Below are 24,540 nucleotides of genomic sequence, written 5' to 3'. Positions count from 1 at the left end.
TTTTCGTTTTCCGTCTTTGAACCCTCCGCCCTCCTCTGGTCCCTCTCTTGTTTCCGGACCTCTTTTTCTGTTCGGAGTGTCCTCGCGAAAACCCCGATTAGCCCGTGAGTTCGAATAGGGTTGTTTATAAGAGGGTGGATCATAGCCAGCATTGGGGAACGGACAGACATTTTCATTGTGGTAATCCCGTAGTGGGGAATATCTATTATAGGTAGAAATTGGTGGATGTCTATAGTATGGTGTGTTGGGGTAGTAAGGAGGGTGGCGATGAGGGGAATCATGGTAGCGGACCGGAGACTCACGATGATATGAGTTCTCACGTTCGCGGTATTGATATTCATAACCCTGTTGGTCACTCCGGTTGCCACCTCTTCCTCTGCCTCTAGAATGGTAACCTCTACCCCTGTGTTGGTTTCTGGGAGTATGGGGCTGTCGTCCCATGTGTTGAGGGGGACCACTATGGGGTCGTTCTTTATCTAAAACAGATTTGGGGCGAACCGAAGGTTCTATGAGGGGGGCAGTGGTGACCTCATTATTGGTGTCAGTCTCCATTGCGGTCTGTGAGGTAGACCCTACAATGGACTTCTGCCATCCAAAAACTTTTCCCGCCTTATAGTCCCCAATATCTCGGGAATATTTTTTATGTTTTTTAGTTTTTTGTTCCTTGTCCTCCTTTACAAGATGGGCCTGCAAATTGGAGGACAGAGTATTGTACTCAACAGAGTTTTTAAAGACGAGTAGTTTATCCTTTAGTTCCCTGACTTCCTGATCCAATTTAGAAAGACGGATACGCTTTCTATTGATAAGGAAATCTAGGAACTTGATCCCGGCATCATTAAAATATTTGAACCAGGAGTCGAGGTCCACCTCCCCCTGTTGGGGTGGGACGTCCCATCTGAGACTACGTGGGATCATACCCTCTGTTACGTATTGCTCTAAAAAGACCAAGTCCCATTGTAGATGAAGTTTAGAGACCATAACATTCTTTAGTCTCATAAATAGTCCACCAATTTCTGTGTCATTAGAGGTGGCAATGAATACACCTTCGGTATTGACTACCCGAGATGCACGGTACTCAAAAACATCCATGTTTATATGGAGAGATAAGCGCTGCAGCTATACTAGATGTCAATTAACAAAAAAATGGATAACCAGGGATTAAGTACAGCGCTACGCTGAAGGCAACGAACAGCAGCCAACACACCCGTAGACTCAGGATCAAAACTAACAATAAAATATAAAAGTGTGGCGCTAATTATTACATATCAAATGAATATACAGTGAGTATAGATCAGATATTACGGTATAAACCGAATAAATACGTGAATATATAAATTAGTAAATATATAGTGGCAATCAATATACATGTATTGAACAAAATATATGGAAAACGTGAAGTATAAAGTCCCAATATATGTGCAAACAAACAAAAAAAGTCTGTAATAATGGTGAAAAGATAATGATAGCCAGGTATCTCCTGAGCATGCAGGGGGATGGTTCAGAGCCGGCACCTTGGCATATGAATAGACCGTAGAGAAACCGGAAGTGCACAGAGGATTGATGTCGGTGTCAGGACCATCACCAGAAACCAGGGAGGCTTACCAGAAAATATGGCCTGAAATGGCATATGCCAAACAGGTCAAAAAAGCTTGAAGACCACCAGGTCTAGGCACATAATCTGGCCGGATGTCATCAAGAAGGGAGGGAAGAGGATCAGCACGACTTCCTCAGCAGTGGATGCACCATGAACCAGATAATTAGTATGGATAGCATGTGAGGGAAAAAAAAAACTCACATAGCGTGATAACGTTTGAACTTGGATTTATTAAAAATAAAGAGAAAACAAACTCACATTTTTAGAAGATAAAAACAGCATGTAATCTTGTAGCGGTAGTTATGAGGGGTCCACCCGACATGTTTCAACTAAAAAAGTCATCATCTGGGGTGTGGACCCCCCCATACCACCGCTCTATATATAGATAAATGTTGGGTGATGACCCCCACTGGGAATGACCGAAACCGGAAGTGCTTCTGACAACTTCAATTTCCGGTTCAAGGGGTATAAATGTTCCCAAATCAAACAAAATATATGATCAAGCTATTTTTAATCAAAACAAATTAGATCCGTGAAAATATTGGTTTGATGTAAAAAAGATAGGGGACAGCAGAGTTAGAATGGCTTGGATTAGGGCCGGTATATGACCCGGAACCAAGCCTCACTCTCGATTTATCCAAGGCAAGTGGGCGGAAGCGCAGTGATGACACCACGCTCCGCCTCCTGAGACGAGCCACGCTGTCGCGCTGCGCGATGACGTCATACGCGGAACGCGGCAGCGTCGGCATGCGCTCCACGTCGGTCTCACCAAGCCTCTCTTTGGGGACGCTTGTAAGTGAATGGGGAACGGTCATAACTCCCCCGGAGGTGGAGCTTTACTAGGATACAGGACCGGAAACGCCACCAAAGTGTCAGCAAAGGCGGCCACATACAGAAAAAAGTGTATGATAAGTGAATAAAGGCTGAATAATTTGAAAATAAAAAATTAGAAATGTTTCCGAAGAAATCAATGGAGTATAAATATAAGTATGTTGGAAACCGGGACGTGTTTAACATAAATGAATATGAAAGTAGAATCTACCGGACATCACCAGTAGGGGGCACCAAACAATTCAGAGCATACTTAGATACATATATAAGATAAAATAGTAGGGGAATATAGTAACCAAGGAAACATAATGTAGTATATTGGATCGTACATATTCCTTTGTAGAAAAATTATTTTAAATTTACAAAATACAACTTAAAATGTTTAAAAAAATATTTAATAATATTAAAAATATTGAAAAAGAGAGAACAGAAATACAAGCATGGCTATGCTTGGTTGATGAAAGAGTTGATGTCCCATTCAACGTTAATACCTTGCGGAAAATGGGACCCCAACTCGTATATCCAATATGTCTCCAAACGGGAGACGCCCCTAAGTGTCGACCCCCCCCGCCAAGGGGCCGTGTATTTGTCTATGATAAGAAACTGAGTACCCTCAGGGTTTCTATCATGACATTCCCTGTAATGCCTAGGGACCGTATGTTTGGTACTACCTGCTTTAATTAAATTAATATGTTCCGAGACGCGTACCGTAAAGGATCTAATAGTACGGCCGACATACTGTTTCCTGCAGGGGCAGGTTAACAAGTATACGATCCCTGTGGTTGCACATGTGCTAAATTGTTTTATTGCGTACGTGCGACCAGTTACGGTAGAGGAAAAATTGTGGCTGACCCTTCTTCCACAAGTGTTATGCTGGCAAACCAAACATCTTTTACAAGGGTGAAATCCCGTCCAATTATGAAAGAAAGATGGTTTCTTTGGTGGGTCAATGACGTTAGGGGCCAACTTGTTCCTAAGGGATGGAACGCCTCTAAAGACAACCTTGGGGGTCTCGGGTAATAGTGGTCCTAGTATTTTGTCTGTTCTGAGAACATCCCAATGGTGTTCAAAAATCCTTTTGATATGCTTGTGTTGCATAGAAAAGGACGTCAGAAATGACCATTTGAAATCATCATTGGGGTGTTTAGGTCTATCTTGTAGTAGTGTCTGACGATCCACCTTATAGGCATTTTCAATTTCCCTATTTAGATCGGGAAGATTGTATCCCTTTTCCAAAAACCGATCCCTCAGCATCGTAGCCTGAACCATGAAGGTATCGTGGTCGGTGCAATTCCTGCGTAACCTCAAGAATTGACTCCGGGGAACTGATCTTATCCAGGAGCTGTGATGGCAGCTATCGGTCGGTATATAGCCATTTCTGTCGGTGGATTTGAAATAAGTGCTAAATGTGAAACCACCCTCCTTTCTGTCAATGACCAGATCTAAGAAGTGGACAGAGGTAGTACTAGCCTCAAAGGACAGGGAAATACCCCTATCATTTATATTTAGAGATGCCATGAAGTTAACCAAATTATCATGGCTACCTGTCCATAGGAGGAAGATGTCGTCTATGTACCGGGCCCACAACAAAAGATGCGGGTTTCCCATGGCATAGACGACATCCTCCTCCCACTTGGCCATGAACAAGTTGGCCAAACTGGGGGCAAACTTTGCCCCCATAATCCCTGGTTATCCATCATGAATGCTGCTACCAGACTCATCCACGTTACAAACCGCACAGTGTCTGCTACCCCTCTCTGCCAATCCCTCCATTGGCTGCCACTTGCCCAACAAATTAAATTCAAAATATTAACAATAAGTTACAAAGCCATCCACAACTCTGCCCCCAGCTACATCACTAGCCTAGTCTTAAAATACCAACCTAACTCCTGCTCTCTAGCTCCCGCATCACCTCCTCCCATATCTGATTCCCCCCCTGTATTGAATTGTATTGTAATTGTACTGTCTGCTCAAATGTTGTAAAGCGCTGCATAAACTGTGGCGCTATATAAATCCTGTATAATAATAATAATAATAATAATAGGACCTATTTACACCTATGTCTGCATACACAATGCATTGGGGTTAATTCACTAGTAGAGTGGAGACTGCTTAAATAGGGAACTTGAATTCTTACTTTGAAAAGTGATTGTAAATAAGGTTAAATTGTGTTTACTTTGAATGCTTCAACATACGCAAGAGAAATGTAAAATAATTTTGATAGCACATGATTAGCTGATTAAAGTGAACACAACCTTTTTTTCTTTTTTTTTCCCTTGAGTTAATCAACACTGAAAAGTCCCATATTTGTCATCTTGAGTGCATTGACCCGCGCTTGGCAATTAAATTCACTTTAATTTTGTTTCCATGTGCCAAAACAACACTTGTGAATGCATACATTTCTGATGTGAAGTCAGCCTTCTGAAAGGTGATACTAGTGGAGGTTAGCCAGCTACTGGAGACCTGTAACATGATAATCTGAATCCTTGCACCATTTCCTCAATGTCCATAGTAGAAGGATTGTTGGAGTTTAGCACTGGCATCGGACTTTATGTCTAGGCTGCTTCAGGCAGTACAAAAAGAACAGTCCTAGTTGGACCCATAGTAACCTACGTATGGGGTTTTTCTGATACTAAGCAAGAGTGAGAATAGTGAGACCAAGAAGACTGATCAGTGCAACAGAGGGGCCTAAATGCAAAATATTTACTTACAATTCTCCTTCCACCCTATCCATCAAACCGCATATAACAAAACTGATATTGTGAAATATATTAAAAAAATAATTTAGAGGCGAGAAACTATGTACTATGCATTGAAAATTTAAGATCACCTTTAAGTCTTGACATTTTCCAAAGGTCAAGAATCTTCACTCAAACATATTTGTAAGAGAAATGGTTATTTTATTGGTAAAATGTTTATCCTTTATATCACATACAGCTGTATAAATAGAAAACACTATTCACAGGCAAATGATCAAAGCTATATAAGCACGGAATCTTTCGTCTGATAATCAGTGGTGTGTAAAGCATACATAAACACAATCAAAATAAAATAACAGAAAATCTGCAGTATTGCTAGGAGTTCTGTACAGTATTTCACAATAACTCATGAACACTACAGGTTAGATAAAACAAATCTACTCTCATGCAAGACATTACATTTAACCTATAGCTGGCCTTTATATATGAAGATGTTCCTTAAGCCTTTAACCACTTCAGGTCCACCCTATAGCAGTTTTACTGCTAAAGGACGGCATCTCTGCGCCGGATCACATGTTTGTATGTATTTATGTGTATGTATGAAATATATATATATATATATATATATATATATATATATATATATATATATATATATATATAAAATAAAAAATTACTCTTCCAGGTAGGGGTCGTGCTGTCCACCGCCACCCGCCGATCATCAGACCGAGAGCCCGAATGATGATCTGCCTATGTAAGCCAGCCAGATTGCCGATCTGACATGGGGTGAAGGGATGAAATCCGTGTCCCTGCAAAGGGAATATATTCCATCTCTTCTCCTAGTAAAAGCACCTCCCGCAGTACATATAAACAATGGTTAAGCGCACAGTTAACCCTTTGATTGCCCCTGATGTTAACCCCTTCCCAGCCAGTGTCATTTTTGGGAAAAAAGAACATAAATTTTATTTGGGTACAGCGTTGCACGACCGCGCAATTGTCAGGTAAAGTAACACAGTGCCATATTGCAAAAAATGTCCCGGTCATGAAGGAGGGTAAATCTTCTGGAAGTCAAGTGGTTAATAAATTGTACAAATAGACCTATCAGAATTAAAATAATGTGCCTTCACTGACATGACATACTATCCAAAATATTTTTAGAAACAATACAATTATGCCTCGTAGTAGTCACTATTTCATGAAGGCTTCAGTAAACCTCACCTTCTGGTTTGGTGTAATCATGGTCAGATTTATACTTTCTTTTGCCCTTTCCTATTGCAGTTGACTGAGTTGTGTGCACCCTGACTCCTCCTATCAGGTTTTCAAAGGGTAACCCTCAAAGGTATCTGCTTAAAGCATAAACGTGCAAGCTCCACTAAAACCTTCATACGTGGTTACCTATCACAGAACATCTTTTTTGTTTATATGGGCATTTTGAATGCCTTCTCATATCTATAACTAGCTTTAGAATTACACAATCATAATCACATATACAGAACATGCAGTGGTCAGATTAGAACCAAGTTGGTAGAACCATACTCAGTTATATTGCTACTTCTGTACCGATGCAACCAGAATCCTAAACATATTAATTGAGGCAGAATCAGAACTACGCTGGCACAGGAACAAAAACCAGTTGCAAAAGGCATAATTGGTAATGAAACCTTCAAGAACATTGAACTGTATATCAACCAGTGTGCCACTAAAGCAACTGCACAGGGAATGCAGGGACTGTAGCAGTGAAGGGGATTGGATTGCTTTGGTTGGCAGGAACGCAACCTTAAAACCTTTAGAATACATAAGGATGCATTGATGGCTGTCAGCAGCGGGATTGCTGGGTGCCACCACTGCTAGGTCTGCCAACCTAGACCGTGACCTATGTCTGCTATGGCGAAATCCAGCCCTGAGGACAGCTCAGGCTTCAGGAATGCCTGTCATGACTACTCGTATTTAGATAGTAGTCATGGGAATTTGCGGCTGACTAACTAGTTCACTTAAATAGGTATATCCATTACTGTTCTGCCCACATTGTTCTTACAGTTCTTTTGCATTTAAAGGAAACTTGTACAAATATAAATATGAAAATATGACACTACTGACCACTCTTTATGGACATGATAGTTCTCCAGCCTTCATATTGATCCAGTGGCTTTAATAATTCAGCCATTGACATGGAGGAAACATGCATATTGCGAATTCTGACTTTACTGGCTGCATGATTATGCCATTTAATGATTTAGAAAGTCCCTAACACTATAACTACACAATTAGCATTTTTTTATGGAGATCATCAATAGCAGCTTACGTATTTCTCTCATAATAGGTTTTTATTTAAATGTACACTGTATCATTGACCATTCAGAGCAAAGTAACAGTGTCTGTGTAAAGGCCACCCCCCTGACCACTTTATACTCTCATCTCCAATGTTCCCCCACTCTTCCTGCTATTTCATCTACCCTGTGCTTTAAAGTATGGCGGAGCATGGGACCTCCTCCCATGATGAAGTGCTCGGACATGATGGCAAATCACTAGGCCCAGGCACTGTCACCACGATGCCCATATACAATATCTAATGCATATTCAAATTGGTTCACAACACTGGATCATTTTGTGGCTGCAGTGGAGGAAGGAGTAGTTCCTGGAATACTATCTCTGGGTTGGGAAAGCCTTTACACAGGCACAGTGTTACTTTGCTCTGAATGGACAAGTTGACAGTGTCTCTTTAAAGCTAAACTTACAAGCTTCCAACCTGGTCCTGGGCTAGTCATAGGGTGCTTGGCATTTGGTTCCTGCTCAGTGATTGTCCAAAGCCATATCCAGTTGCCAGTTAGTTCTAGCTGTTGCTTGTCTTTGGAATTATCACTAACATTAAGAGGTAGTGGTTTATCTACTGACAAACAGCATCTTCACCTAGACCTGTAATAATGAGAATAAAAATGTTCAACTTTGTGATCATTAGAATGGTGAATTTTGGTGCAGCAGAAACTATTTGCAAAGCCTCTGTGCATTTAAATCAGTAATCCTTTGTTGAAAATGTGGCCCGCATAGCAGTCATGCCCACAAATTCCCAGTGCACTACAAGTCAGTGTAATATGAACTGACTACCACCATGATGCAGGTCAGATGTCATTTACAAAGGCTTTCTTATGAGAACAAAAAATGTGCTTCATGATCACACAAGTTTATTTCCAGCACACACAAAGTTAGATAACTGGCTATATAAAGACTAGGTTAATTCACTTCAAACTTATGTGTAAAAATAATAAAGGTGGAGGATGAACTGTTAGCCCACACTCCTAGCATTAAGTTTCTAGCCTGTCCGTAATGTATACTACCTAAAGCTAAATGAATTATATTACTGCTTTGGTCATGCAGTGACATGACCTGGAATAATTTACAGAATTCTCTTTCCAAGTCTCATTTCCTTTTCTAGACATTGGGGTCATCTTACACTGTGTTTCCAAATGATCTTAGATGGCCATCATCACTGAATCAGCCAAGTAGAACAAGGAATCCTGTGCGCCAACGAATGTGATCTCTGATTAATTGGATATACTTTTTTCCAAACACTACAGACTTAAGAAGGAAAATATATTCCAGATGTTAAACATTACCTAGGAATCATGGTATGACACAGCTACATTTCCCTGACAACACAATTTACATTCTCCTCAGGTCCATGAAACTGTTTTTTTTTTTAACCTTATATCAAAGTGTTTTGTTAAGTTATATTTAAAAAAATAAGTGGTCATAGATAAAATAACATTTTACAAAAATGATATTTGCATTTTAGGAAAGTCACATTTGAAACTTAAAGGAGAAGTACAGTCAAGGCTTGTTCGGCTGTACTACTCCTATTGATCACAGGAGCGCAGTTCATTCCGCACTTCTGTGATTCGTTTTCAGCAGACAGTGGGCTGAAGCCCTCTGTCGGCTGATGTCACAGAGCTTGTCCAGGCTTGCTTAAAGGAGTTGTAAACCTTTGTGTTTTTTTCACCTTAATGCATCCTATGCATTAACCCAAGAAAGGGTTATGCATTAACCCAAGAAAGGGTTAAAAACCACCGCGAAGCTCCTCTGCAGAGGCACTTTGCCGGCAGTATAGCCACGCTGTCCCATTGATTTCAATAGGCAGGAGTGGTGAAGGAGCGGTATATACTCAGCTCCTTCACCGATTCGAAGATACTGCTAGCAATACTTTTTTTCCCGTCCTGCTAGCACACCGCTCCAGTATGAAAGCCCTAGGGTTGGTTTGCAGGTGCTATTATTAGCGCAATAGCGCCTGCAAACCGCCCCAGTGTGAAAGGACCCTTAAGGAAAAGGGAATAACAGGCCCCTTACTAATCTTGCCCTGCTGCATAATAGCCTAGTGAAGAGTAACATATACATTACTGAGCAATATAGATAGCACTGGTTCAAACAGGTGGTTTGGGACCACCATGTAAAAAAGGACAACAGGATCTCTCTAGGCGATTACAACTAGGAACTAAATCATTCAGGGAAAACAGACTGAATCCTGGGTGTCCTGAGATGGAAGGGGGAAGTGGGAATGTAACAGGTCTATGTCCAATATTTTATGACAATGAACACTATACACCAGCCTGCCCCTGGGAATACGTACCTGTAGTACTGAGCCCATGTGTCTATTGTGGTTCATATACACTCACTGGGCACTTTATTAGGTACACCTTTCAAGTAGCGGTTTGGACCCCCTATTGCCTTCAGAACTGACTTAATTCTTCTTGGCATAGATTCAATAAGGTGTTGGAAACATTCCTCAGAGATTTTGGGCATATTGACATGAGAGCATCACACAGTTGCTGCAGATTTGTCGGCTACACATCCATGATACAAATCTCCCGTTCCACCACATCCCAAAGATGCTCTATTGGATTGAGACCTGGTGACTGTGGAGGCCACTGGAGTACAGTGACCTCATTGTCATGTTCAAGAAACCAGTTTGAGATGATTTGAGCTTTGTGACATGGTGCATTATCCTGCTGGAAGTAGCCATCAGAAGATGGGGACACTGTAGTCATAAAGGGATGGACATGGTCATCAACAATGCTTAGGTAGGCCGTGGCATTTAAACCATTCTCAATTGGTACTAAGGGGTCCAAAGTGTGCCAAGGAAATATCCTCCACACCATTACACCACCGCCACCAGCCTGAACCGTTGATACAAGGCAGGATGGATCCATGCTTTCATGGTGTTTACGCCAAATTCCGACCCTACCATCTGAATGTCGCAGCTGAAATCGAGACTCTTCAGACCAGGCATTGTTTTTCCATGCATTGAGTTGCTGCCATGTGATTGGCTGATTAGCAATTTGTACTACCAAGCAATTGAACAGGTGTACCCAATAAAGTGGCCAGTGAGTGTATATATAATAATAGTAATACATCTATAGAGCAGATAAACTTTTATGCAAAATTAGGAAACTGAGGGTGTGGAGAAGGATGTCATACAGGTTTTATACTGCTTAACATGCTGACAGACTAAATGTGAATGTGAACTTATACCTGTCAATTATATTCTCAATGTGCAAAGCATTTTGGCATCAGGTCAAGCTGTCCCCCTGGTTTAGGCCTGGACATATAACAAGCTCTAATTAGTGAGTAATTAGAATACACTAAAACAACTGGATTTCAGGCTGGAGTTGGGAACTTACAGGTACAAGGAAATGACCTCATTATGGAATTCCTCAAGAGTTCATCAAATCAATTGTTTTTAGTGCAGGCATGTTCACTGTGATAATTTGTGTTTGCTTTTTTTTTCAGTTTATTAGTTAGGGCTAAAGCCAACCCTTTTTATTTTTGGATAGAGTTTGTTGCTGTCTGTGTCTCTGCTGGGGACAGTCACCTTCTCTATTTGTCCTAGTGACTATGACCAATGATAGAAAGACAGACTGATAGAAAGTGATCTCTTTCCCATTTTTTTTTTTTAAGGAAAATTTTTGCAGATAAAAAAAAAAAAGAAAGAAAAAAGGTTGCTATGGACAGGACATCAGTTAAATGACTGCTGATGTCAAATCATCGACAAAATAAAATGAAAGATTAAAGCCCCCAATGAGAAAAAATGTCAGCAAAGGGGTTTAATTGGTCAAGAGCTAGCAATCAGAATTAAAGTACAGTTTCCCAAGTGACCCTAATATCACCCTATGCAGTTTATCAGCTTTCCCTACAACAGATTTAAAGTAATTTAACTCTGGCTGCTATATGCCACTCCTTTTATGTTGAGGGGCGGGTTTAATCAAAAATCCCCTATATTGGCCCTTCCAAGTCTGTTGGTCATGGATCAAAGGCCATGTATGCATCATGACTTTACTGGTTCCCATGCTGGGTGGCTGCCCTGCTGCATCCTGAACACAGGAGGTTGGCCACTGGGCATGGGTGCCATTCTGAGAATACTTTGCTTTACTTCAATGAATGCAAAGCATTCTTTGATTGGACACGGTGGAGACAAGCCTACCATGCCTCTTCATCTCAACTAATCAGAGAACACTTTGCATTTATTGAGAAAATGCAAAGCAATCTCTGACTGACACCCATGCCAGTGGCTGACTTCCTCTGTTTACAATGCCACAGGGCAGTCACTCATCATGAGATTCAGACGCTACTGGAGTAGTGGTGTCTACTGCAGTGATTTCTACTTTCTAGAGCAGGGATATGCAATGAATGGACCTCCAGCTGTTGCAAAACTACAAGTTCCATCATGCCTCTGCCTCTGGGTGTCATGCTTGTGGCCGTCAGTCTTGCTATGCCTCATGGGACTTGTAGTTCTGCAACAGCTGGAGGTCCGCTAATTGCATATCCCTGTTCTAGAGGCATCCTACAGGTATGGTATATGCAGAGTTACATTGGTCCTAGGTGTCTGCCTTAAGGCAGGGCTTTAAACATTTAAAAATTGTTTCAGAATTATTATAAAATAGAACACATAAACAATATTCTTGGAAAAAGATAAGGTGGATATTAGGACTAATGTATGATATAGAAACCAGGGGAAGAAGGAGTGGAGGGGTTGCCCACACCAATAAAATGTGTTTCAGCTGTCAATTTTCTAATGTCTTTCAGGCAGCTGTTTAGTTGCTACTGCAGCACATGCTTATTTTTCTTTTACTTTTTTACTACTTCACTACTTACCACTACTTCTGATATATCATAAATGTACGATTGTACGTTGTAGTATCTGAGTTCGCGAATTTCCTGTTATCTGTGTGGAGAACCAGTTGACGTTTTGCATACTTGTTTGCTCAGTCTCTTGGGTTTGGACTTTTCATACTTTTGGTTCCCGTAATAAGATTTCCATGTTTTCATTTCCTGCATGCTTTGGTTTTCAATGCACACAGTGATGCATGTTGTTTATATTCTATTACAATGGCAAAATTCACGTTACAACCTATTCCAACCCACAAATCTAAGACCTTGGGAAATGGCAATGCACAGGAATCCTCCAAGGAAGCATGTACATGTCAACAGAGACCCATCAGTCACCAAAATTACCAAAAAAAAGACAGCATAGAAAAACATATTGCTCTAACAAATAGGTTTTGGTTTTGTACATTTGATTTTAACTCACTAGGGGCCTCTTTTCACTTTTTAAAAACACATATTTTTCTTTCTTTTCTTCCCAGTTTACATGCAATTGCCTTTTTTATTTTATTTTGCTGGTCCATTGAAAACAATAAATATAATAAATATTTATCTTTTAAAAAATGGAGGGAGGGGGCTGCAGGCTACATTTGGCTAAATCCCACAGAACTGAATTGATTAAGCTGTACCATTAAATACAATAGTAAAGATTTTCCTTAGCTGATTCTGTGCAGTTTTTTTTCCACCAAACCACAGGCAACTGTAACAATGGAAACTGATCCTAAAAGGCTGTGCTTTGTAAAAGATCTTTACTAGACATCCACAGTAATGTATTCATTAAGGAAAATATGTCATTAATAAAGGAAGGGGGCAGCTATTGGGATCTGCCCTAATATTAGTTAACTGGTTGCCATGCTGATGTTCTGACTTTAATGCTTTCTAAAGTATTTTAATTTTCTGACACTTATTTTCAACATGCTCCTTCCGGGTCTGTAACGTAAAGTATTAAAGTAGAACTACGGACAAAAATGTTCTTTTTCATTTTGGATAGAGTAAGCGAGTGTTATATATAACCCCTGCCAGATCTTTTTCCGCCATCTGTGTCCCATTGCAGGGATTTTCCTTCACTTCCTGTCCCACAGCCAAACAGGAAGTGAGATAAAATCCCTGCAAATTAAGGGAATTCCTTGGGGACCCCCAGGTCACCAGAACTAGTGTCCCCATTGGAAGATTTTCTTTTACTTTAACTTTCAATGATCATGGTAAGCAGGACAAATAGAGAGGGTGAATCTCCTTAACGGGAGCACAGACAACAATAAAAACGGACAAGCAATCTAATTGTTCTTCATTCTATTCAAAACAAAAAAATAAATAAAAAAATTGCCTTTTTTTATATTTTAAAGCCAAACATAGCCAGACAACTAACGTTTTCAATAGAGCCCCAACAACGTAAGGTATGTATTTCCATCCCTATGGGACTTTAAGTAAAATTATGGCCCGGTGGGGTCACATATTTCCATCCCTATTGAGTCAAGAAAAGGGGGAACAAAGAAAGTGGGACTTTATATGAAGCACATGGAAATGAGACGATAATTAAGTGGAACAACAGAATTTTATTCATGTCACAATGTAAATGTACACATAATGTTGATACACAATAACAACAGTAATATGATGATAACAAAAGTGTCATGAATTAGAACCGCTAATGTCAGAGATAAAAAAGGTAAACATGGTAGTACATTATAGACAATAAAATGGTAACAATATCTCAATAAAGAGCGTGATAAATTCCATGATATATTCCAAAGTTCCACCCAAACATAATTGGATAAAATAATGGTTACTAGGTAAAACCTGCAGGACCTATGGCCTCACTGAACCTGTAGGGGTAATTATAGTATGTAGACTTGAAACAGGTGTAAATAGATGGAAACACGGCATCATGTAGCTCTACGCGTTTCGTGGCTGATACACCACTCGTCAGGAGCATGCGCATGGTAATCTAAGATAGAATTGATATAAAGATGATCAGTAATCATTATAACCATGAATAGGGGTGTGGTGACACATGAGTGCATACTTACTAATTAAGGTCCGCGGGCTAATGGTGCGGCGGCAAAGTGCCAAGGCATCCAGAAAGCCTCCAACCGGGAGCCGTAGTGGAAGGCCCACCAGCAGACAATCCACACAGGCCGCCCACAGGGCAAGCGCGGGACCCCGAGGGAACACTGTAAACAGGTGAAAGTGAATGAGTGGGATTGAAGGAGTGACATGCAATGACTGAGAGTGAAAGGATGAGGGGGAAAGGGGGGAGAAAGGGGGAAGATACCGTGCCAATGAAGGAGAATAGTGATGAGTTAAGACCGGCAGCGAGGCAAAAGCCACCCATAGAGGTGTGCACATGCGGTTGTGCCTATAAAGAAAAGAACCCACTGAAAACAAAGATAATTATTACAAATTATTTTTAAAAAAAAAAGCAATTTTTTTTCCTCAGTTTAGGCCGATATGTATTTTTCTACATATTTTTGGTAATAAAAATCGCAATAAACGTATATTGATTGGTTTGCGCAAAAGTTATAGCGCCTACAAAATAGGGTAAAGATTTATGGCATTTTTATTATTTTTTTTTGTTTCTACTAGTAATAGCGGTGATCAGTGATTTTTATCGAGACTGCTGCATTATGGCGGACAGATTGGACACTTTTTTGACACATTTTTGGGACCAGTGACAATTATACAGTGATCAGTGCTATAAAAATGTATTGATTACTTTGTAAATGTCGCTGGCAGGGAAGGGGTTAACACTAGGGGTGATCAAGGGGTTAATTGTGTTTCCTCGTGTGTGTTCTATTTGTAGGGGGCTGGGACTGACTAGAGGAGATGACAGATCGTTGTTCCTAGCTAGCAGGAACACACGATCTGTCTCTCCTCTCCTCACAGATCAGGGATTTGTGTGTTTACACACATACGTCTCTGTTCTGGCCCTCGTGCCCGTGATCGCCCGTGGCCGGCGGTCATTGCGACCGCCCGCATCGGCACCCCCTCAGTGCAGCGGGCGGGTGCCTGCAATCCCCGCTTAAAAGGACCAACGTACAGCGACGACTGTTCTCGGCAATATGCCGAACTGCCGCAGTATAATGATGGCGGCTGGTCGGCAAGCAGTTAAAGCAAACCCTATTAAACCAACTTCTATCTCTACCTTGTTCAGTTAAGCTTTGAAAATGGAAGATAGAAGCTGATGGTTGCATACATTGTTGCTCCAGATTCCGTCTGCTCCAGTTTTGACAAATTTCCCTAATTCTCTTTAGTGGTCCAGCTTCAAAATCAGAAGCCTTTGTTTGTTGCAACTTTCAATTGACTACTGCTTGATATAGCAACAATGTACACTTGTCAATTGTATATATACCAAATACTTTTTTTTTCTAGTTTTGAATGAGGGTTTAGGACTCCTGCCAGGTTTTTATTGCTGTCTCTTCCCCCCTGGGGAGATTCACTCTTTCTGTTTGTCCTGGTGACCATTGTCAGCCAGACACAAAGTAAGGGGATATCCAAAATATTTTATTTGAGGTGTTTGAGGTAAGAAAAATCTTACAATCCAGACCCCTGTTCTGGTGACAAGTGTCTGAGGGGTCTCACCTCACTTTAGAGAGATTTCCTCTCACTTCCTGTTGTGTCTCTGGGACAGTAAGTAAAAAGAAATCTTCCCAACAAGGCAGAGATGGTCGAGCGGCTGGGTTTTAATCCTTCTAAATCTAATATAAATTAAAAACTGGCTTTGCATAAGCTTTAAGGGTCCATGCACATTGGACTTAAAAAAAAATGCTGCTTCTACAGGAGTTTTGCGGTTTGCCTGTAGAAGCAGTTCAGTGTTATCCTATGTGTCCATGCACATTAGGACGTTTAGAGGCATTTTTTAATCTGTGTTCAGAGGCAGAAAAAAACCCTTCTGGTTTGCGTTTTTTAGAGGAGTTTTCTGGCAGAAAAAATGCTAAACACTCCTAAATGCTCCCAAACGCCTGTACAAAACAACTCCTATATGAGCATTTTTTTCTGCCAAAAGAACTGCCCTTTTTTAAGCCCAATGTGCATGGTTCCTAAAAGAAAAAAATTAGTACATTTCATTTATTTTAATGTGAGTTGCAACTTTTCCTCACATGTTGATGGGGAATGGGTCATTATGTGTACAGCAACTGCATACCTCAAAACTTTTGAACTTCAGAATGAGGAACACTTGAGGGAGGAAGTGATCTGTGGCGCTCGTAGCATGTTGCAGCAAAAGTGGGTATAGCCAAACTCTTGACAGTGGGAGGTGCTTAAGGGGAGTGGTTAAATAAAACCTGGAATCATTAAAAAATAAAGCTTCCCTTAAAAATGGTTTTGCACAAACTGTGAAATTGTGCATTTCACAAAGTATGGAAGGGCTCAGGGGTACGCTGCATACAGAGTGCAGGGTCCAGGGGTGCGCTGCGTGCAGGGTTCAGGGGTGCGCTGAATACAGAGTGCAGGGTTTAGGAGGTCATTATACACAGGGTGCAGGGTTCAGGAGGTCTTTATGCACAGGGTGCATGGTTCTGGAGAGCGCTAAATACAGAGTGCAGGGCTCCAGAGTGCGATAAGAACAGGTTGCATGGTTCTGGAGTTCATTACCTACAGAGTACATGGTTGTGGAGTGTGTTATGTGCAGCGTTCTGGAATGTGTTACGTGCAGTGTAGGGTTCAGGAGAGCACTAGTTACATAGTGCAGGGTTAAAGAGAGTGCTAGGTACAGAGTTTATCCATCCACATCTGACTACTGCACCCCTCCTCCACTATAACCTCTTCACACCCCCCCCCCAACACAATCCCCTCTCCACTGCCCTCATCTTTGCCCACCCCCCTTCCCCAAAGCTCCACCATCTTTCACATGGTTACCTTTCCAAAAGCACTTTTCTACAGCTTGCTCTACTACATACTGCAGACACAGCTTCCTTTTCAGTACACACTCATTTTCAGCTCCCAAACTTCCTGACCAGGTAAGAGATAGGGATCATTGTGCAGCTCACCAAGTGCTGCCGCTCCGTTCACCCTTGAACACATTGTACTCTGCCACCTGCACTTGTCCTGACTCCGAGTGCAGAGCGGGGAGGCTGTTGTAGGGGCCGTGGGAGAGCTGTTACTTTCACTTCAAATACAGTAGCCGACCTTCTGTGTTTACACGTGAAAGTGATGACCTGTGAGCATAGGGCTACCACCAGACTGAAAACAAATCCTTGGTATGTGAATGGACAGATGGAAACATAAGATTGTTAGAGATGAGGACAGGCTAAGGCGGATAGATTGGTGGAGGCAGTGTAAGGCAAGTGAGGCGACAGAGATATGAGTGCAATAGGGAGATATGGCAGATGCACGGAAGTTAGCATATAATGAACAGATGGGGTGGTGCAGGACAAAACCCCTTTATCTGGGACAATGGGAAAAAGGTGAAAATGTGAGAAAGTCCCCCCAATCTGGGACTGTTTGGGAGGTATGAAACTGGTGTCTGAAGCATAAAGAAATGGGAAATTTTTGCAGTTTAAAATAAAACTCAACCATGCATGAAAATTTTACATATCTGTGACCATATGTTGGATTTTGATATATATAAATGAATGTATATGTGTGGCATTTAGATCATGGTAATCTGCTAAATTAAATAAGTAAATTGTAGCTCTTTGTAGCTAACCCTATTTATATGTTTCACTTTTTAGGTATAAGGTAAGCTTCAGGCCGAGGTACGTAACATCCTATAAAGTGGTTACAGAGCTAGAGTGGAGGTGTTGCCCAGGTTTTAAGGGTCACGACTGCAATGATGCACCTGCAGACAAGTCAAAGCTGACTCCTATACAGACACCTCGACCGAGTGGGGGAAAGAAGGAAACAGGTGAGACTGAAGTTTTTTGGACTGCTATTTTCTAACCAGATTTAAAGGAAAACTGTCAGGACAGCACCTTTTGATGTACCGGATGCCCCCATAAATCTTTTTTCCTGCTCTAGTAACTGGCTGACTACACATATTAGCCATTTCCTACAAGAAAATGAACATCATTCATTTGTAAATGAATGTTGATGCAGTAGCATTTCTTATTATAACACTTATAATTGTTCAGGTGATATGATAAAGGCTGGTCCTCCCTTTACAAACCAATTAGAGAGAATGCTTTGAAGCATGTATCTGTTTCTTCACAACAAAGTCTACAAAAATGTCTACTAAATTCTTGCTATGTATGTAGTGCCCTAGGATGTTTTTTTTTTTTCCTCAACAAGTTAGGCGCCCATAGCCGGCACTTTCAAATGCTCAGCCAGCAATGGTAGTTCCTATATTTTTATCTTTCGTCACAGGTTCACTTCAGTAGGAGGGGCATGTAAATATTCATATTTCAAGTGGGACTAAAGCTTCCTCCCACCATCCCATCAGATAGCGTTTTCCTAAAATAAATAAATGAAAACTCTATACATTCCTTTTTTAACTGCAGTCTTCAGACTGGTTTAGTGATGTCATAAGTCTTTGTAAGTCTTCCTTGGTGGCAGAGGTGGGCTGCCCTTCTTCTTGGACTGAGCGGCATTCACGTTATAACTTTGAAGCACCACTTAATTCAGGAATCCTGTAAGCCCCCGCATGCATGGTGATTCCCCATCCTTCCTTTCCTCATCCTGGATCCAAAGGAACATGATCAAATTCTGCCAGACATCATTCAACGCAGAAGTTAAGCAGCACTGGACCTCAAAACAATAAGTCTATAGAGGACTGTGCTGGGGATATTGTGGTTATCTTAGTGAAAATGATGACAATTAGATCTTTTTAATATACAGTACTTAAATGGATGCAAGGCACTGAATAAAAAAAAAGTTTGGGTTGCAAAGAATTCCTGCGCCAGTAGCCCTGGTAAAACTGTGGAAGCACATAGCTGTTGTCTCTCTTGTAATGCAGAATCACTGCTTGGCTGCTATATACAAAAAACATATTTTTAATAGCCCAAAATTTGATTTAAAAAATAAAATGTATTGAGAACCTGTAAAATAAAGTCTTTAATGTTGTTATAAATTCTGAAAAACAAGGATGTGGTAAATTGTGCTTCAGTTACTCGCCCTGCATTTTATCAAAACTTTTCTAGGGCCCCAGCTATTCAATACAGCTGGCTCATTGTGGAAAGTTCCATGACAGCTAATAGCTTTCAATTAAGGCACACAAGATAGATCACATACTCTTGGGACACTTGTTACAGGGACCTGCCAAGCTTACTGATAGCACATTGTAATCATAATAAATGGGCAGATAATCCCTATTACAAATGTTTTTTCTTTTGTCAGAAAAAAATAATTTTGACAGCCCATTTAATGGTGGAAAAATATGAGTAGGAAGGATTTTTACTATAAAAAGGGAACATATTATATTTTTGCACCACACAAAAAATATCTCACTTAACAATATGGTATAGTCATGTACGTCATTTGTTGTGTTTCCTGTGTAACTGCTTTTGTGTTTTTGTTATTGCATAGCTAGTGTTTTCCCTGGTGCCCTGTCTTGCTACACTCTTCCAACTGTAATCTTACTCAGGAAATTCTTCCTTCCAAAAGTTTTGAAGGGGCTAAGCAAGAAGGGACTAGGATTAATTAGACTTGCCTACCTGAACCCTTTTTTACCTAAAATGTTTAGGAAATTCTCCCTGAAGTAACTTTTTTTTTTTACTTGCGGTTTTAGACAGACAGATGTAACTTGTATTGGGATTGAACTGATTATGATTTGTAAGATTTTGCTCATGCACACTTTAGGTAACACACAAAAATGTAAGTCTTGTGGGGTACAGTATATACACTACCGTCAAAAGTTTTAGAACCCACCAAAATTTTTTCAGTTTCTATTGAAATTTACGCAGTATAAAGTTTCAATATACTCTGAAAAGAAAGCATAGAATCATTAGACATAAAAAAGAAATGATGGAATCCTTTTCTTTAACAAATTGGAACCTACATTTTTGACTCATCAAAGTAGCCACCTTTTGCAGATATAACAGCCAAACACACTCGTGGCATTCTTTTTCTAAAACGGAAGGGTGAAAGAAAAGCTACCTGCAAGTGCAACACATTTGTGGGAACTTCTGCAACAGTGCTGGGAAGAACGTTCCAAACAATATTTAATATCTCTTTTAGAAAGGGCTGAATCGCTTTGATTTTACCTGCGATTATGTGTGAATGGAGCCTGAGTGGCTGTATTAACACAGTCTGTTTACCTTTTGTACCATTTCACATTATTCACTGGACTTGAACTGAACTTTTTATTAAACCGGAAAAATGGGGGTGTTGTAAAAGGTTTGACTGATAGAGTGTGTGTGTGTATATATGTGTGTGTGTGTGTGTATATACACACACTGTATCTCACAAAAGTGAGTACACCCCTCACATTTTTGTAAATATTTTATTATATCTTTTCTCTGGTGTGGGGCTGTGTCTGCACTTCAAGGCAGAGGCGTGACTAGAACCTTCAGGGCCCTGGAGCAAGAAATAATGAAGGCCTTCCCACTGATCCCGTCATGGGACCCTTTATTACTGTCCTGCAGTGGGCCACCTCCCTCCCCCCCACAGTGGTGCAACACCAGAGCTCAGTCGCAAGTGCGACCCCACCGCCACTGGTGTCAGTAGTTTTTTTTTATTTTTGTTTGCTCAGCCCCGATATATATATATATATATATATATGTGTGTGTGTGTGTGTGTGTGTGTGAGTACACCCCTCACATTTCTCTAAGTATTTTATTATATCTTTTCATGTGACAACACTGAAGAAATTACACTTTTCTACAATGTAAATTAATGAGTGTACAGCTTGTATAACAGTGTAAATTTGCTGTCCCCTCAAAATAACTCGACACAGCCATTAATGTCTAAATCGCTGGCAACAAAAGTAAGTACACCCCTAAGGGAAAAGGGGCCCAAAGTGTCAATATTTTGTGTGGCCACCATTATTTTCCAGCACTGCCTTAACCCTCTTGGGCATGGAGTTCACCAGAGCTTCACAGGTTGCCACTGGAGTCCTCTTCCACTCCAACATCATGGAGCTGGTGGATGTTAGAGACCTTGCACTCCTCCATCTTCCGTTTGAGGATGCCCCAAAGATGCTCAATAGGCTTTAGGTCTGGAGACATGCTTGGCCAGTCCATCTCTTTTACCCTCAGCTTCTTTAGCAAGGCAGTGGTTGTCTTGGAGGTGTGTTTGGGGTTGTTATGTTGGAATACTGCCCTGCGGCCCAGTCAGCAAAAGGAGAGGATCATGCTCTGCTTCAGTATGTCACAGTACATGTTGGCATTCATGGTTCCCTCAATGAACTGTAGCTCCCCAGTGCCAGCAGCACTCATGGAGCCCAAGACCATGACACTCCCACCACCATGCTTGATAGTAGGCAAGATACACTTGTTTTTGTACTCCTCACCTGGTTGCCGCCACATGCGCTTGATACCGTCTGAACCAAATAAGTTTATCTTGGTCTCATCAGACCACAGGACATGGTTCTAGTAATCCATGTCCTTAGTCTGCTTGTCTTCAGCAAACTGTTTGCGGGCTTTCTTGTGCATCATCTTTTCACTGTATGCCATTGAAATGAGACACATTTTGAACAAGGCTAACATGGACTTTGAAAACAAAATAATTGCTTGTGTGCCACTGTGCTAGTGGGGAACAGAGATACTTGTGGTACAGCGTCTTGCTTTTCCTCTATCAATGTTCAGCAGGTTTGTTCCAGTCTGCCAGGTGTAGCTTTTTTTACGACAATATGACACTTTTTCATGAAACTGCAGCATTTTTGTTTGCCGTTTCATCTTTTATAACTGTGTTGGAAAACAATTGGCGGAGAAGCACCAAAAAGTAACATGCATGGAAATGGTGTATCAAAAACATTACGTAACTTTTTTATAACTTCCCTTAAATGCACAGGTCAGTTCACCATTGTGTACCCTAGTCCCCCAAATACAACCCCCTTTTCAGCAGCTTCTTCTATCAGCAGTAAATTCTCATAAAAACCACATTACCATATAGAAAAGTTTAAGTTGCATACAGTGCAGATAGTTCTGTGCCACTAGACTCATTGCCATGCAAGAATATAGAGTGCTGTCTATATACTATGGTAATATGGATATTTTTGTCTCACTGTGGAAAAAATGATGGTTTTGTAAAAATGTAGTACCAATAGAATTTGATATTCCTACATAATAAACAAATATGTAAAGTTTTGTTTTTTGCAGTTTTAATTAAGCTTATATTAATTGCTATCTTTTTTCATTTTATAGACCCAAATGGACAACCACAAAAAGCTCAAGACTCCAAGCGAGAGTTTCAAGAATTGAATGAAGCACAAGAGAAAAAAATTCAGGGTCTTGAGGAAGAGGTACTTCGACTCACACAGACTATGATCGATCTACAAACGTCTGTGTCAGGAGTGAATGAAAACTTAAAGATAACTGTTCAGGAAGACGTCAGTAAGTTTTTAAATACATGGCTAAACAACTTGGCACCAACTGCTAGTGCCACCGGTGGCAAGACAGAATTCTATTTGCCTGGATTTTCTGGGAGTGCTGAGAGAGAGGACGGGACAAAAGATATCGTTTCTGAACTAACAACTGCCCGAAAAGAACTACAGACAAAGTCTGAGCAAATTGATGACCTGACCAGAAAAATCAATTTGTATGAGGAACGATTAATTGAACTAGAGAAAGTATCCCATGGACCAAAAGGGACAGCATCTAGTGTTAATGTGCATCAGGCAGACCTGGATGACAAACTAGAAGCCCTGAGAAATGAGATGATGGAGGGTATGGACCGAAAAATGGCTGATCTGAAGAACTCTTGCGAATATAAACTAATAAACATTCAACAGCAATGTGAAGAGAATGAGAATAGCTGTTCAGGAGTCAAAGAATTTGTTTTGGAAAAAGACACAGAACTGCGGAATCAAATAAACAAGTTGAAATCTCAAATGGACACTGCGCCAAATGGCAGTTCAGGTTGTTGTAAGAATGTTGATTTTGATGCCACTCTTAAGGATCTGAATAAAAAAGTTGAAAGAATTGCTGATGCTCATCGAGCCCTTAATTTCCGAATAGACAATGAAGTGCAGCGTCTTAATGTCCCACACCCAGACCAGTCATGGAATGAAAGATTAAATGACTTAGAGTTTAAAGTAAATGTCACAGAAAAAAATGCAGAGGAACACTGCTTTTACATTGAGGACACACTGAGAGGTTTAATCAATACTAGCACAGAAGATATGAGCAGTCTAATTGACCAAAAATTCCAACTGCTAGAGAATAGGCTGCATGAACTCAGCAATAATCAGGCTTCTTTTGATTCCAGTCATTCATTTTCCGGTACTGTCCTAGAAGACCTCGATGACTTAAAAGATACTGTAAAAAGGCTTGACACTGAGCTCAAAACAGCACTATTTGGCAAGAATGGTTACCTAAATAACAAGGAGGGTGATGGTAGTTATCAAGTCTTAGTTCAGACCCAGCTGAGCAATTCTGTTTTCTTAAAGTCACTGATTGATACAATGAATGAAAAATTTGAACATCTCCAGAACAAGACATTGGATATGGAAGCCATACATAGTGAACTTGGCCAGGTTAAATTTGACCTTTACAAAATTGAGGACAATGTTAATTTATTAAATGAAAGATTTAACTCAGTGGAAGACCAGTTGAATAATTTGGACTCTACTGTTAAGAACACTCAGCTTGGTCTTATTGCAAAAATAGATAATGTTACAAACCTTAACAATACTTCAGACACTTTTGTGAATGGCAAGTGTTGTGGTGACCTGCAAGACAAGTTTGAAGTATTAAAGCATAACCTAACTACTGACAAAGGCAAATGTACAGATAACACCCAGGGAATCCGAACAGAGATTGCTAATGTTGATGCTAGAGTTTCTAAGCTGGAAAGTGTGTGTGGAAAGCTGGATACAATTTCTGGTAGCCTGCAACGAATTAAAGATGGGCTTAACAAACATGTTACCAGTTTATGGAACTGTATACACAACATCAATGGGACAATAAAGTCACATTCCAAGGACATTTATGGTCTTAAGAATTCAGTCCAGGTGTTCCAAACTCAGATCACCAATATTGCTACTGATCTGCAGGATCTTATTAAGCATCAGCCTGGGAAAGGTAATGATTAGCGTCACGAATTCATGAAGGAACATATCATTTTATAATACTATTCATTTTTATATAATATATAATTTATATTATAAATTTTGGCTTTGGCTTATAATAACTATCATTTTGCCAGTATTGGGTCTAGTTTATAACATGCTCACTC

At 40.5% G+C, this 24,540-nt stretch overlaps 1 protein-coding gene across 1 annotated transcript in view; it reads left to right on the top strand.

The window, feature by feature from the left end:
- Positions 1-24,540, top strand: part of EMILIN2 (elastin microfibril interfacer 2) — a 109,063-nt gene that overhangs the window by 54,047 nt on the left and 30,476 nt on the right. Inside the window, exons 3-4 of the mRNA XM_073631429.1 lie at positions 17,943-18,115; positions 22,509-24,386. Of these exons, the coding sequence (XP_073487530.1) occupies positions 17,943-18,115; positions 22,509-24,386 (2,051 nt within the window). The remainder of the gene's footprint in view (positions 1-17,942; positions 18,116-22,508; positions 24,387-24,540) is intronic.

Source organism: Aquarana catesbeiana, linkage group LG05 (assembly GCF_042186555.1).
Source record: "Aquarana catesbeiana isolate 2022-GZ linkage group LG05, ASM4218655v1, whole genome shotgun sequence".
NCBI classification, from domain to species: domain Eukaryota; kingdom Metazoa; phylum Chordata; class Amphibia; order Anura; family Ranidae; genus Aquarana; species Aquarana catesbeiana.
This window is presented reverse-complemented; position numbering and strand designations above follow the sequence as displayed.